General features: G+C 39.0%; 1 protein-coding gene across 1 annotated transcript in view; it reads left to right on the plus strand.

Annotated features, from left to right (window-relative positions):
• The window catches only part of SYCP2L (synaptonemal complex protein 2 like), a 75,994-nt gene that overhangs the window by 33,391 nt on the left and 27,164 nt on the right, over positions 1 to 15,439 (plus strand). Inside the window, exons 17-21 of the mRNA XM_060111376.1 lie at positions 8,436 to 8,586; positions 9,158 to 9,207; positions 11,486 to 11,615; positions 12,910 to 12,983; positions 13,145 to 13,214. Of these exons, the coding sequence (XP_059967359.1) occupies positions 8,436 to 8,586; positions 9,158 to 9,207; positions 11,486 to 11,615; positions 12,910 to 12,983; positions 13,145 to 13,214 (475 nt within the window). The remainder of the gene's footprint in view (positions 1 to 8,435; positions 8,587 to 9,157; positions 9,208 to 11,485; positions 11,616 to 12,909; positions 12,984 to 13,144; positions 13,215 to 15,439) is intronic.

A 15,439-nucleotide genomic window follows, 5' to 3' on the forward strand; every position in this document is an offset into this window, starting at 1 on the left:
TTACAAGAACCATCAGCAAAAATGCAGGTTCCTGAATTAAATGATACATCTAGGTACGTGATTTTCAAAACTCATAAACCATGTAGATTGCTGTTAATGTGACTCATTAATTACAATTCGACTGTCTAGGTTTTTCCCCCTTTTTTGCATCTGGCTGTGCTCCACACAAAGAGAGAACGTTGTGTGCAGTTTTCTGCAGAATGATTTGAGCAGGACTGGAAAGTTCTCTTTTTTTTTTTTGGAAAGTTCTCTTGACCTATACATCTCTATAATTATAGTCCCAATGTTATCTTTGGTGATGTAGTTTTCTGTAGCAGAACACTGAATATCTCTCGCCAGAAAACATGTATTACTTGGCGTTATTTTATTGCCACTTTCCATGTAGGCCTCTGAAGAGAATGGGTCATACCTGTGATTTTTTTTACAGCTTTATTGAGATATAACTGAAATAAAATAAAGTGTACATATTTAAAGTGTACAATTGGATGTATACTTTAACATCAAATTTTTGACACAGTTTTTTTTTAAACATCTTTATTGGAGTATAATTGCTTTACAATGGTGTGATAGTTTCTGCTTTATAACAAAGCTATACATATACATATATCCCCATATCTGCTCCCTCTTGTGTCTCCCTCCCACCCTCCCTATCCCACCCCTCTAGGTGGTCACAAAGCACCGAGCTGGTCTCCCTGTGCTGTGCGGCTGCTTCCCACTAGCTATCTATTTTACATTTGGTAGTATATATATGTCCATGCCACTCTCTCACTTCATCCCAGCTTACCCTTCCCCCTCCCCGTGTCCTGAGGTCCATTCTCTACATCTGCATCTTTATTCCTGTCCTGCCCCTAGGTTCGTCATAACCATTTTTTTTCTTTTTAAATTCCATATATACGTGTTAGCATATGGTATTTGTTTTTCTCTTTCTGACTTACTTCACTGTGTATGACAGACTCTAGGTCCATCCACCTCACTACAAATAACTCAATTTCGTTTCCTTTTATGGCTGAGTAATATTCCATTGTATATATGTGCCACATCTTCTTTATCCATTCATCTGTCAATGGACACTTAGGTTGCTTCCATGTCCTGGCTATTGTAAATAGTGCTGCAGTGAACATTGTGGTACATGACTTTTTTTGAATAATGGTTTTTACAGGGTATATGCCCAATAGTAGGATTGCTGGGTTGTATGGTAGTTCTATTTTTAGTTTTTTAAGGAACCTCCATACTGTTCTCTGTAGTGGCTATATCAATTTACATTCCCACCAACAGTGCAAGAGTGTTCCCTTTTCTCCACACCCCCTCCAGCATTTATTGTTTGTAGATTTTTTGATGATGGCCATTCTGACCAGTGTGAGGTGATACCTCATTGTAGTTTTGATTTGCATTTCTCTAATGATTAGTGATGTTGAGCATCCTTTCATGTGTTTGTTGGCAATCTGTATATCTTCTTTGGAGAAATGTCTGTTTAGGTCTTCTGCCCATTTTTGGATTGTTTGTTTGTTTTTTTTATATGGAGCTGCATGAGCTGCTTGTATATTTTGAGATTAATCCTTTGTCAGTTGCATCATTTGCAAATATTTTCTCCCATTCTGAGTGTTCTCTTTTCATCTTATTTATGGTTTCCTTTGCTGTGTAAAAGCTTTGAGATTTCATTAGGTCCCATTTGTTTGTTTTTATTTCCCTTACTCTAGGAGGTGGGTCAAAAAGGATCTTGCTGTGATTTATGTCATAGAGTGTTCTGCCTATGTTTTCCTCTAAGGGTTTTATAGTATCTGGCCTTACATTTAGGTCTTTAATCTGTTTTGAGTTTATTTTTGTGTATGGTGTTAGGGAGTGTTCTAATTTCATTCCTTTGCATGTAGCTGTTCAGTTTTCCAGCACCACTTATTGAAGAGACTGTCTTTTCTCCATTATATACTCTTGCCTCCTTTATTAAAAATAAGGTGACCATATGTGCATGGGTTTATATCTGGGTTTTCTGTCTTGTTCCATTGATTTATATTTCTGTTTTTGTGCCAGTACCATCCTGTCTTGATTACTGTACTGTAGCTTTGTAGTATAGTCTGAAGTCAGGGAGCCTGATTCCTCCAGCTCCATTTTTCTTTCTCAAGATTGTTTTGGCTATTCGGGGTCTTTTGTGTTTCCATACAAGTTGTGAAAGTTTTTGTTCTAGTTCTGTGAAAAATGCCATTGGTAGTTTGATAAGGATTGCATTGAATCTGTAGATCGCTTTGCGTAGTATAGTCATTTTCACAGTGTTGATTCTTCCAATCCAAGAACATGGTATATCTCTCCATCTGTTTGTATCATCTTTAATTTCTTTCATCAGTGTCTTATAGTTTTCTGCATACAGGTCTTTTGTTTCCTTAGGTAGGTCTGTTCCTAGGTATTTTATTCTTTTTGTTGCAATGGTAAACGGGAGTGTTTCCTTAATTTCTCTTTCAGATTTTTTGTCATTAGTGTATAGGAATGCAAGAGATTTCTGTGCATTAATTTTGTATCCTGCTACTTTACCAGATTCATTGATTAGCTCTAGTAGTTTTCTGGTAGCATCTTTAGGATTTGCTATGTATAGTATCATGTCATCTGCAAGCAGTGACAGGTTTACTTCCTCTTTTCTGATTTGGATTTCTTTTATTTCTTTTTTGTCTCTGATTGCTGTGGCTAAAACTTCCAAAACTATGTGAATAATAGTGGTGAGAGTGGACAGTCTTGTCTTGTTCCTGATCTTAGAGGAAATGGTTTCAGTTTTTCACCACTGAGAACAATGTTGGCTGTGGGTTTTTCCTATACGGCCTTTATTATCTTAAGGTAAGTTCCCTCTATGCCTACTAAATGGGTGTTGGATTTTGTCAAAAGCTTTTTCTGCATCTATTGAGATGATCATATGGTTTCTCTCCTTCAATTTGTTAATATGGTTTATCACATTGATTGATTTGTGTATATTGGAGAGTCCTTGCATTCCTGGGATAAACCCCACTTGATCATGGTGTATGATCCTTTTAATGTGCTGTTGGATTCTGTTTGCTAGTATTTTGTTGAAGATTTTTGCATCTATGACATACAGTTTTTGACATATGTCTACACCCAGGGACCATCACCACAATCAAGATAAGGACCGTATCTGTCATCTCCAAGAATTTCTTCCTGCCCCTTTGAAATCCCTCCCTCCTGTCTTTCTGCACTCCCACCCCGACCCTTGGCAATCACTGATCTGCTTTCTGTCACTATAGATGAGTTTGTAGTTTTAAAAATCTTATTTAAATGGAACCAAACAATAAGTACTTTTTTTCTAGCTTCTTTCATTCAGTGTAATTATTTTTAGATTCATCGTGTATCAACAGTTCATCCTTTTATATTATTGAATGGTATGGAGAATAGTGGATCCATTGTATGGATATACCACATTTTGTTTATCCATTCTCCTGCTGATGGACATTTGAGTTTCCAGTTTTTTGTTGTTACAAGTAAAGCCATTAGGATTCTTGTGTAAGTCTTTGTATGGAGATGTGTTTTCTTTTCTCTTGGGTAAATATATAGGAATGGGATAGCTGAATCATAATTGGTATATGTTTAACTTTTTAAAGAAGTGCCAAAATGTTTTCCAAAGTCTTTGCAGCATTTTACATTCCCACCAGCAGTTTTTGAGGGTTCTATTTGATTTTTTTTTTCTTTTTGGCTGTGCCATGCAGCATGTGGGATCTTAGTTCCCCAACGAGGGATCGAACCCACACCCACCTGCATTGGAAGTGCAGAGTCTTAACCACTGGACTGCAGCGAAGTCCCAGTCTTTGAGGGTTCTACTTGGTAGACATTCTTGTCAGTAGGTTCAGTAATACAGTTTCATTGATGGATGGACTGATGAATGAATGAACAGATCCAATACTGATGTGGGCTATTTCTTCATTCCTCTGCCAGAACCACCCAATCCCCCAAAGGGTCCTCAGTGTGTTATAATTTCCTTTATTTACTTCATTAATTTTTATGTTATTGTGGCTCCACCTCCCCAATACCATTCTTCTTCTGTGAGTTACTAGATATCTCTCCTATTGTTTTTCTGTGTCAGCCTATATTGGTTTTGGGCTTAAGGGTTTACACTTTATATATGAACAGTGCTATTTCTCCTTTTATCATGTTAGGTTAAAGCACTCTGTCACACTGTGAAATTTGTTCTTTCTTGACCTTAAAAAATGAGAGTTCTGGGGCTTCCTTGGTGGCACAGTGGTTGAGAGTCTGCCTGCTGGTGCGGGGGACACGGGTTCGAGCCCTGGTCTGGGAGGATCCCACATGCTTTGGAGCGACTGGGCCCGGGAGCCACAACTACTGAGCCTGCGCGTCTGGAGCCTATGCTCCTCAACAAGAGAGGCCACAATAGTGAGAGGCCTGCGCACGGCAATGAAGAGTGGCCCCCGCTAGCAGCAACTAGAGAAAGCCCTCGCACAGAAACGAAGACCCAACACAGCCAATAATATATAAATAAATAAAAGCTGAGCTGATGTCCTTCTGAAAAAAATAAAAAGAGTTCTAAGCCAGGAATAGAGCCTACATTTCTGTCAGGCCATGAGCCAGGAAATAAAAAGTAGTGTTTTTAGACCATCGCTATAGCTAGCCATTCATTGTTCAAGGATCTCGTTCAACTAGAAGAGGGTAGAAACCTGCCCGACCCCCACACTTCCTTCCCATGACACTTTCTTGTCCAGGCATCCAGTGTCTCATTCTTTAAGATCCTTGGAGCAATCCAGGTTTCTTCCGACTTCACCTCTTCCTCTCACATCGGTCCCAGAAGGAGTGGGGCGCTGGCAGGGGCTTCCAGAACGGTTTGAAAGTGCTGCTCTAAGGCAGCCCTGGCGGGGCTGGGGCTTCCCAGTAACCTCTCTGCTGCCTCTCTCTGTGCCTGTCTGATCCTCCGTTCAGCAGTGAGAGAATTCTTCAGCCCCACTTGAATCTAAGAATCCTTTTTCTCATTCTGAGAGGCATGGAACATTGTTGCTGTTGCTCCTAGAAGTCCAGATTTGGCTTTGGGAAGGGGCTGCGTGCTTGGTCCTATGGAATATTTCCACATAGAGCAGAAGGGTAGGTCTTGGACTTATGGAGGGTACATAATTCCCCTAGAGCATCTAACAGTAACACCACAGACTCTGAGTTAATGATTCCTGACTGGAGTAATCTGTTTATCTCCTGGTCTCTGTTTTTTTGTTCTGCAAATGAGTACTTCACTTAAAAGGGACGTTCAGCGCTTGGTACAAAAAAAAGAATGTAAGATAGCTTATTAACAATCTGCTCATATTAACTGCATGTTGAAATTATAATGTTTTAAATACACTGGGTTGAATAAAAGGCTATTCAAATAAAAAAAAAAAGACGTTCAGGTGCCATTATTGCAAAGAAATCTTGGGTACTCCTCAGAGCTTTTTAGCTCTTTCATGTTGGAATAAAACAGCACCTGCAGCTGCTTATAAATTCAGACTGAAACCGCAGAACGCATTTCGGGACTCAGTAGAGCATAGGTTCTTCTGTCTCCGCACAGAAAGAATTCAGCAAGAGGCAGAGTGACAGGTAAAGAAAGAGTTTATTAGTATAGGAGGCTTGTGAGGGGTACAAGAGGTACAAGCCGGAGGGCTCTGCCCCTAGCACTTAATGGGTTACATTTTTATAAACAAAGGAAAAGTGGGGAGGGGGGAGAAATCCACTTTCTTCCTCATTCTTGAGTTGACATCAAGCTTCCCTCATCACCTCATCCTCCATGTCGGACAGGGGAGTTTTCTTGTCCCTAGTGGTCAAACCAGGACGGTCATGGTGCTATTCAAATCAGCAGAAGGATGATAATGTATGCTAAAATATGGTAAGTCATCTCAGGTTTCAGTATAGTGAGGGTCTTCTACTTTGGAATGTCACCTTTCCCTTATACTTTTGTTTTTAGCATGTACAGAGGAGCATGTCCTAGGGATCATCAACTTACCTCAGCCAGCAGGATGCAGACATCATTGACTTGATGTATATTTTTGTTGTTAGTTTCGTTGTTAAGCAAGCCTGCTTTGTTTCATGATTTTCCGATTGCTTTCTTGAGTGATCATTAACTTACAGTGGTCTCCCAAAGCTCCCTGAAGTTCCCTATCTCTAATCCCCTAGTGGGATTTTTAACTAGCTATTTGATTTTCCTACTGTATCTCTATCAAGACTATACACACACAAACTAACGGTGTAAGACTAATACTTTAAAAATTGTGATGAAATAGGCATAATGTAAAATTTACCATCTTAACCATTTTCAAGTGTACCGTTCAGTGGCATTAAGTACCTTCACGTTGTTGTACAGCCATCACCACCATCCGTCTCCTGAGCTTTTTCATCTTCATCTTTCTGAAACTTGGCCCCCATTAAACAACTCCCCTTTAACAAAATTGAAGGATATAAGATTAACGTAAAAAAGTCAAGTTTCTTTCTATATGGTAGCAAATAGAAAGACTTGTCTTTTGGTTTTCTTGATAATAGCAAGCTCTGTATCTGATAAGGGGTAAATATCCAAAGTATAATATATAAGGAACTCCTACAATTCAATAGTAAAAAAAAAAAAAAAAAAAAAAAAAAAAAACCCACCTGATTAAAAAAAATGGGGAAAGGACTTGAATAGACATTTCTCCAAAGAAGATATACAAATGGCCAATAAGTATATGAAAAGATGCTCAACATCACTAATCATCAAGAAAAGCTTGCCTTTTTAGCACCCAGTTGATTCTAAGGCAGAGCCAGGCGGGAAACACTGCTCTGTAGCATTGTCGCACTCACTGCTTACTTGCTGATGTTACCCTGCCAGCCTCTTCTTTGTATGCCTGGAAGAGAAGGGCTCAACAAAGGTTTGTTTTGTGTTAAATAGCCAGTTGTTGGCAGGCAGAAGATGTATGGAAATGGATTGCAAGGTAAAAAGTTTGTCTCAGAATGGGGTACTTCCCATGAGTTGGGCTCACAATCAAAGGGCGTGTGAAGGGGAAAAAAAAAGTGCTGTGAAGTTGGGAAAGGAAAAGATGTTGGTGAAACAGTTCCATTAATTCAATGTATTTTGCTTTTAGGGAAGATTCTGCTTTTGAGGGTGACAGAAAGCAAGAAAGAAGGATGTCGGTAATGGAATCACTTTCCTGGTTTTGGGGGCAGTCCTTCCTATGTTTTAGTTATTTGAGTACCATCTTCAAACTTTACCATTGATCTGCTCTTTGTTTCTCAGTTAAGTTTATCTTAAGCTTGTTTTATTAATTAATTTATTTTCTTTCCTCACTTCTATTTTTATTTTTATTTTTTAATAGATCTTTATTGTAGTATAATTGCTTCACAATACTCTGTTAGTTTCTGTTGTACACGAAAGTGAATCAGCCATATGCATAAAGCATTTCACTTTGAAATGGAAAGTCAGCATTAGTTGTAACAAATAGTTGGTAAGCCCCCAAATAAATATGATGGAGAATAACAAAGTTATATTGAATTGTACTTTTCCTTGTATTAGGCCTTGAGCTAAAAGTCTGTTCTTGCTTTGTTAAAAAAAAATGATTATAAGTAGAAGAGAAATATTAAAGACCTACTAGCAGCTGAGATTTACTCTGAATAGAATCAGAAGTGTTAATGAATTGAAAAGAAATTTTTTGCCCTGAGTCAGTGATGTGGTTTTGTTCCTGCGTGTGCCCGTTTCCATCTCTCCATTGCTGTTCTTGCTTTGGGAAGCAGAGTGCTTTAAGTCTATTGTCAGTATGTTAAAAAAAAAATCTCTGTATGAACAGTAAATGAAATTTTTTTTCCTGAAATAAGAGATCATGGGCTTCAAACAAACAAATTAAAGCTCCTTCTGACTTTCTTTTAGCGGTGGTTCTCAGTCCTATGGGGTAGTGTTTTGAAGTTAGTGTTGGCCCAATAATCAGGTGCATCAGCTTTTGGAAAGTTATCTACCATCCCTACAGCTACAAGTATTTGATTAGAGAGGATTGTGTCATCTTTTACTACAGCAGCTTGCTGGAGAACTGACTAATGAAATAATCATCCTCTTTTTTTTTTTTTTTTTTTTTTTTTTTTGCGGTACGCGGGCCTCTCACTGTTGTGGCCTCTCCCGCTCCGGAGCACAGACTCCGGACGCTCAGGCCCAGCGGCCATGGCTCACGGGCCCAGCCGCTCCGCGGCATGTGGGATCTTCCCAGACCGGGGCACGAACCCGCATACCCTGCATCGGCAGGCAGACTCTCAACCACTGCGTCACCAGGGAAGCCCAATAATCATCCTCTTTTTCTCCCTTCTCCTTACTTCTGTGCCCTTTTATTTTGTAAGAAAGCCCAGTCTTCTAGGAGAAGGAATTACTTCTCTTTTGTCTAACTTCATAGTCATATGTTTAACTGCACATAAATGGTACTAACGTCCTTTTAATAGTTCTCATTTATCACCTGTGTATGTAGAAGTTTAATTATAGGAAACACCTCTTCTCGGAGAGTGATGAAGATTCAAGTACTAGTGCCAGTGAACTGTCCTGGACCAGTGACCAAAAAAGGAAATCCCTGAAGTCATATCCTAGTAGAAAAAAGATAAGAACCAGAAGTAACCTAAAAAGTAAGTTTGGTGTGTGTTTTCTTTCCAGTCACTTTTCAAATAAATTATCAGGTATTAATTTTTCAGTACGTGATGGGAGCCGCGGGTACCAAAGAGGTATGATCACGGGGTCCTCCTTCCCTGGTAGACTGGAAAGGGAACATGTACAGATGTAAAACGGTATGAAAGAATATGGAATTGACCAATAATTGTTAAATTTGAGCCGTGGATAAATGGAGTCAGGAGTTCAGATAAGAGGAATCTGACGTAAGCTGAAATCATCAGGAAAAGCTTCTAGGAAGAGCTGAGTGGGACCTCAGCTAATGCTTGGGAGAAGAATAGGATTTGAAGAGGTGTGGAGAAGGGGAAGCATTCTAATTAGGTAAAACTAGAAAGACGTGAGCACAGCGCTCAGGAACAGGATCTGGAGCAGAGAATTCATGCTGGGTAGTGAGGCACAAAGTTGAATAATTAGATCCTAAGAGCTAGACATTTCAGCAAGCTGTGGGAAGTGGGGGTTGCTTCTAGTGTGTATTTTGGTATTTCTTATAAGTAAACTTACCCACGGTACTCTTATTCCCTTCCATTCTAGCCTTGCCACCATTCCCCATAAGTAGTGGCAGTGACCTTGAGAAAGATCAAGTAAGTAAATTTTGTCTGGGCTGCCGTGTGCCCTTATGGTGTAAGCTTTGAAACAAGTTTATCTCTTTAAACCACCTTTATTTCTCAAAAAACTCCTTTCTGAAATATGAGAATAATAAACCAGTGGTTTACTAGTATGTAAACCACTTTCAATAGAAACTTCAAGGACTTCTAAACATTTTATATGAATCTTGGGTAAAAATTTAGGATCTTTTTTCATTGGTTGCAAATTTGTTGCAAGATGTTTATTATGAACTAAGCTTGAAATCTGGGCTCTTCTGATTTCCTGCAAACGTATGCTTTTTTGAATTTATATTTTAAAATAAACTTCTTGGTTTAATTCTTCCATTAGTTCTCAGTTTGTTGACATGTTACTCCCAAAGATGTTAATGATTTAAACATTTAAGTCTTTATTTTGCAAGCAGTTGAAATACCTTCAGCCATTTCAAATATTGAATAAGCCCTTAAAATTCCTTAATTCCTCTCAGTTATCCTTGTTTTATATCAAAGTAGTTAAGAACATGGACACGAGTGTCCTCCAGGCCAATTCAGAGCTTAATTTATCATGCTTTTAGCTGAATTACCTCTCTGAGCAGTTGGCTTTTGTTCTTTGTCAAATGAAATTAGATAGATAGATAGTATATATAGTATAGTGTATGTATATATATACTGTATATATGACATTTTATATAAAATATGTAACATAATATATATAATCATGTATATATGATATGTTATATATAACTGCACATATACTTTATATGTACAAACTATATATACTTATATATAAAATACATATATGTACATATTACATGCATATAATACATATATTATATACATATCTAATATATGTACATACATATATGATACATATATGTACATATATTTTATATACGTGTATCTACACACACACACAAACTGCAGAATATAGTGCGAAGTGTTTAAGAGTTTTCTAAGGGCAGCTGCTGGGATTCTGAGGGCATCAGCAGCACCCTGCTGGCCTGTACAGAAATAGGATGTTGTTAGTGCTCTAATAGTAGTAGCTCGTCATCTGCCCTCCCTGCCCGACCTGCCTTCTGCCATCAGCCTGGGGGTGCGGGGTGCTGCCCTCTGTGAGGCTAAGGGACACTCATGTTCTGAGGTGACAGAGAGTTTATAGCTCAAACCTGTGAGCCAGAGCAAGTACCTAAATATTTGTTGAATAGTTCAACCTGAGATAAGGAGTTATCAGTTAGAAATAGGCCAAAAGAACAGTTTTTAGCAATATACAGCTTTAAAAAAAAATAGGTACCAAAGAAAAAACAGGAAAGCTTTGAGAACCCATAAATTTAAGGTGTGCAACTGACAAGAAGTCTGTGCTGATTTTCAGTGAGGGCATTGCTGACTTTATACAGACATTGGTATCCAGAACTCACTTCTCTGTGCTGGAGTTTAAGAGAATAACTTAGAAGCAGGGGTTGGCAAACGTTTTCTGTGAAGGGCCAGATACTAAATATTTTAGTCTTTTTGGTCATATGGTTTCTGTGGCAGCCATTCAACTCTGCCATTGTAGCGTGAAGGCAGCCATGGACAATACTCAGATGAGTTGGATGTGTTGTGTTCCAATAAAACTTATATTTACAAGAACTTTATTTACAGTGAGCTGTAGTTTGCTGACTCCTGAATTAGAGCAGTGGTTCTCAGACTTTAGTGTTCAGAATGACCAGGATGGCTTGCGGAAATGCAGATTGCTGGCTCCTTTCCCCAGAGTTTTTGATTGAGTACATTGTCATTGGGGCTTGAGAATTTGCTTTTCTGTCAGGTTCTCAGGTGTTGCCAAGCCTGTGGTTTGGGACCACACTTTGAGAACTTTGACTTAGAGTCATCAATTGATGCCTGACCTAATGTGTTTCCAACCCTGCGATCTTATGGTCTTACTGTTTTTTTTCAAATGGAGCATATCCAATACTTAATCAGTTAAAAAGGGTGTTGGAGGGCTTCCCTGGTGGCGCAGTGGTTGAGAGTCCGCCTGCCAATGCAGGAGACACAGGTTTGTGCCCCGGTTTGGGAAGATCCCACATGCCGCAGAGTGGCTGGGCCCGTGAGCCATGGCCGCTGGGCCTGCACGTCCGGAGCCTGTGCTCCGCAATGGGAGAGGCCACAACAGTGAGAGCCCCGCGTACTGCAAAAAACAAAAAACAAACAAAAAAAGGATGTTGGAAGTGTCTTGGAATGTTTTGATAACATTCACAACCACTCAAAACAAGTTAACACTTTATAAAAAAATACTATATTTTAGGCTAAAATTCTAACACCATTACGGAAAGATACCTCCAGGCAAAATAATGTCACACCTCCAAAAATTCCTGGAACGAAATTTGAGAGTAGTTCTGCCTTTTTAACTCCTGAAGATTCTGCCCAGAAGATAGGTATGTGATTTTCTGTCAATCTACGTAGAAAAAAATTATATTTTGGGAAAGGTAGTTTGAAAAAGCAAAATGTATTTCTTTTAATATCTGTTGAAGAAAGTGTGTAAGTATGATTGATCTTCTCTTTTATGCCCTCATTAACAAAAGACAGAGGACATTGTTTTAATTCTGTTTTAACATTTGAGATCAGCTTGTGCTTAAGAATTGCTGGTATTCTTCCACTTTAAAAATAACAAGAAGCTCAAATGATGATTTTTTGCAGGGGTTGGTAAACTTTTTCTGTAGAGGACCAGAGTAATTACTTTTTGCTTTTTGGCCCCTGGAGTTTCTGTTGCATCTATTCAGCTCTGCATTTGTAGCTCCAAATGAGCCACAGACAAGATGTAAACCAATGGACATGGCTGTGTTTCCATAAAACTTTATAAAACCAGGTGGCAGGGCTTCCCTGGTGGTGCAGTGGTTGAGAGTCCGCCTGCCGATGCAGGGGACACGGGTTCGTGCCCCGGTTTGGGAAGATCCCACATGCCGCGGAGCGGCTGGGTCCGTGCGCCATGGCCGCTGAGCCTGCGCATCCGGAGCCTGTGCTCCACAACGGGAGAGGCCACAGCAGTGAGAAGCCCGCGTACCACACACACAAAAAAAACCAGGTGGCAGACTGGATTTGGCCTGAGGGTCCAGAGTGTGCCAACCCTTGACCTGTACGGTTTATCTCAGCCCCCACTGTATTTTATTAAAACAATTCACATCTTTTAAATTGGTAAGAGTAGGGATTTTGTTTTCTTCACCTCTATCATTTTAGAGCATAGCACATTGGCAGGCACATAATGGCATTAGCAAGCACATGACTGCCAGCCTCTTAGTTTGGCTGCCACTGGAAGAAAAGAAGTAGGGAAAGGAAAATAGGAGAGAGGGAAATATAGCGGGAGAGAGGGAAATATAACATGAGAGAGGAAGAGGAGTAAGGGAATGCATCTAAGAGAGGAAAGAGAAGGGAGCACGTTGAGGTGGTAGAATCCTTGCTGTGTATTTGGGGCCAGATGGGCAGCTACTAAATGTACTGACCTAGTAGGTAACTGGCTATTCATTTTATCTACAGACCTATAACCCCTAATACCCATGCATGCCCTGCAAGATACAAAGTGTTTTTTTTTTTTTAAGAACTGTGTCCCTTTTGTGGGGAGTAGGGCAGTGGATGTTGAAATTTAATTTATAGACTGATAGTGAAATGTTATTGCCTCAATTGCCTCTCAGTGTATTTATTCCCTTAAAACTATTCATTCTCTCTAATACTCAGATCTTCAAAGTCCCCACCCATTGAGCGATCTCTCTTCCTTGGAGCACTCAGATGTTGAAGAAAATGTATCTGAGGTATTGTACTATTTAATTGTTGGTTATTCATCTGGTTTTCCAGAATTAATATTATATTTGCTTAATGTACTAGCTTATTCCTTCTTAAGGGATAATGTAGCACCATGTGTTTCGTATTTTGACATGAATACATGTATTTGTGGCCTTTTTTTTTTTTTAAGACTGTGACCCAAGAGTCGTTGGTGAAAAGTACTAGCTTCAAACATAAACTGCAGAACTTGGAAGACAGAGGTGAGAGAATTCTAAACTTCTTTTTGCAGAATAAAGCAAAATTAATCTGATTTTGGCAGACTGGGCTGTTACTCAAATTGAGGCAGATACAATCACTATACAGAGTGACAATTGCCAGGCCTTGGAGAGGGCAGCGTCATCTGCTTACCAGCTCCAAATGTGCCTGAAGGTCAAGGGGAAGAGCAGAGGTTTTCACTCAGGAACAAGGACGTCTGTGTCAAGAAGCATATAGCCTGGGACACAAGTCCCATCAACCAGCATGCCTCCTCTCCCACCCCACAGAAGGCAGTCCCCTACTATTATAGTGATGTCGCTTTCTCCCTTTAGATCTGTTAGTGTTTGCTTAAAATGTTTAGGTGCTGTGATGCTGGGTGCATATATTTACAGTTGTTATGTTCTCTTGATGGAGTGACCCCTTTATCATAATGTAATGAACTTTGTCTCTTGTTAAATTTTTTGACTTTAAAGTCTGTTTTCACTGATATAAGCATAGCTATTCCTGTTTTCTTTTGATTTCCACTTGCATGGAATATCTTTTTCCATTCTTTCACTATGACCCTATGTGCGTCCTTAAAGCTGAGATGAGTCTCCAGTAGGCAGCATATAGTTGGGTCATATTTTATCCATTTAGCCACTCTGTGCCATTTGATTGGAGAATTTAATCCATTTACATTTCTTTTTTTAAATTAGTTTTTATTGGAGTATGGTTGCTTTATAATGTTGCATTAGCTTCCACTCTCCATTTACATTTAAAGTAATCATTGATTTGTAAGGACTTACTAATGCCTTTGTATTAATTGTTTTCTGGCTGTTTTGTAGTTTCTTTTAATTTCTTCCTCTCTTGCAGTTTTCTTTTGTGGTTGATTATTTTCTATAGTGGTATGCCTTGATTCCCTTTTCTTTATTTTTTATGTATCTACCATAGATTTCTGCTTTGTGGTTACCATGAGGCTTACATAAAACATTTTCGAGATGTAGTTTAAGCTGATAACTTCTACTGCATACAAAACTCTACTGTTTTTCTCTCCCCACCCACATTTTATGTTTTAGATGTTATAATTTATCTTTTTATATTGTATATCTATTAGAAATTATAGCTATAATTATTTTAAATATTTTTACCCTTTGACCTTTATCCTAGAGTTCATTAACACACCACTGTATTACATTACAGTATTCCAAATTTGAATATATACTTTACCAGTGTGTTTTATATTTTTAAATATATTTTCATGTTACTAATTAGTGTTTTTTCATTTCTTTTGACAAACTGCTTTCCACACTATTTGTAAGGCAGATCTAGTGGTGATGACTCCCTAAGCTTTTATTTTTCTGGGAAAGTTTTAATCTTTCCTTCATTTATGAAGGACAACTTTGCCAGGTAAAGTATTGTTGGTTGGCAGGTTTTTCTTTCAGCACTTTACGTGTATACATTATCCCACTCTTTTTTGGCCTGTAAGGTTTCTGCAGAGAAATCTGCTAATAGCGTTATGGGTGTCCCCTTGTATGTGAGAATTTGTTTTTCTTTTGCTCCTTTTAAAATTCTCTCTGTGTGTCTGATTTTACACAGTTTCATTATAATGTGTCTTGCAAAAGATCTTTGTGGGTGAATCTTTTGGGGGTTTGAGAGCTTCATGAACTTGGATGTCCAAATTTCTCCCCAGATTTTGGAAGTTTTCAGCCATTATTATTATTTAAAAAAATAATTAATTGATTAATTTTTGGCTGCAATGGGTCTTCGTTGCTCTGCGTGGGCTTTCTCTAGCTGCAGCAAGCGGGGGCTACTCTTCGTTGCTGTGCACAGGCTTCTCATTGAGGTGGCTTCTCTTGTTGCGGAGCACGGGCTCTAGGCACAAGGGCTCAGTAATTGTGGAGCACGGGCTTAGTTGTGCTGCAGCATGTGGGATCTTCCTGGACCAGGGCTTGAACCCATGTCCCCCTGCATTAGCAGGCAGTTTCTTAACCACTGCGCCACGAGGGAAGTCTCTTATTTTTTTTTTATTATTTTATTTTATATTGGAGTATAGCCGATTAACAATGTTGTGATAATTTCAGGTGCACAGCAAAGCAACTCAGCCATACGTATACACGCATCCATTCTCCCCCATCAGCCATTATTTTTTAAAATAGCTTTCTGCCCCTTTTCCCTCTTTTATCCTTCTGGGACTCCAATAATGTGTAGATTGTTTCTTTTTTTTAAAATTGGGATATCATTGACATGTAGC

Source organism: Mesoplodon densirostris, chromosome 10, assembly GCF_025265405.1.
Source record: "Mesoplodon densirostris isolate mMesDen1 chromosome 10, mMesDen1 primary haplotype, whole genome shotgun sequence".
Taxonomy (NCBI): Eukaryota; Metazoa; Chordata; class Mammalia; order Artiodactyla; family Ziphiidae; genus Mesoplodon; species Mesoplodon densirostris.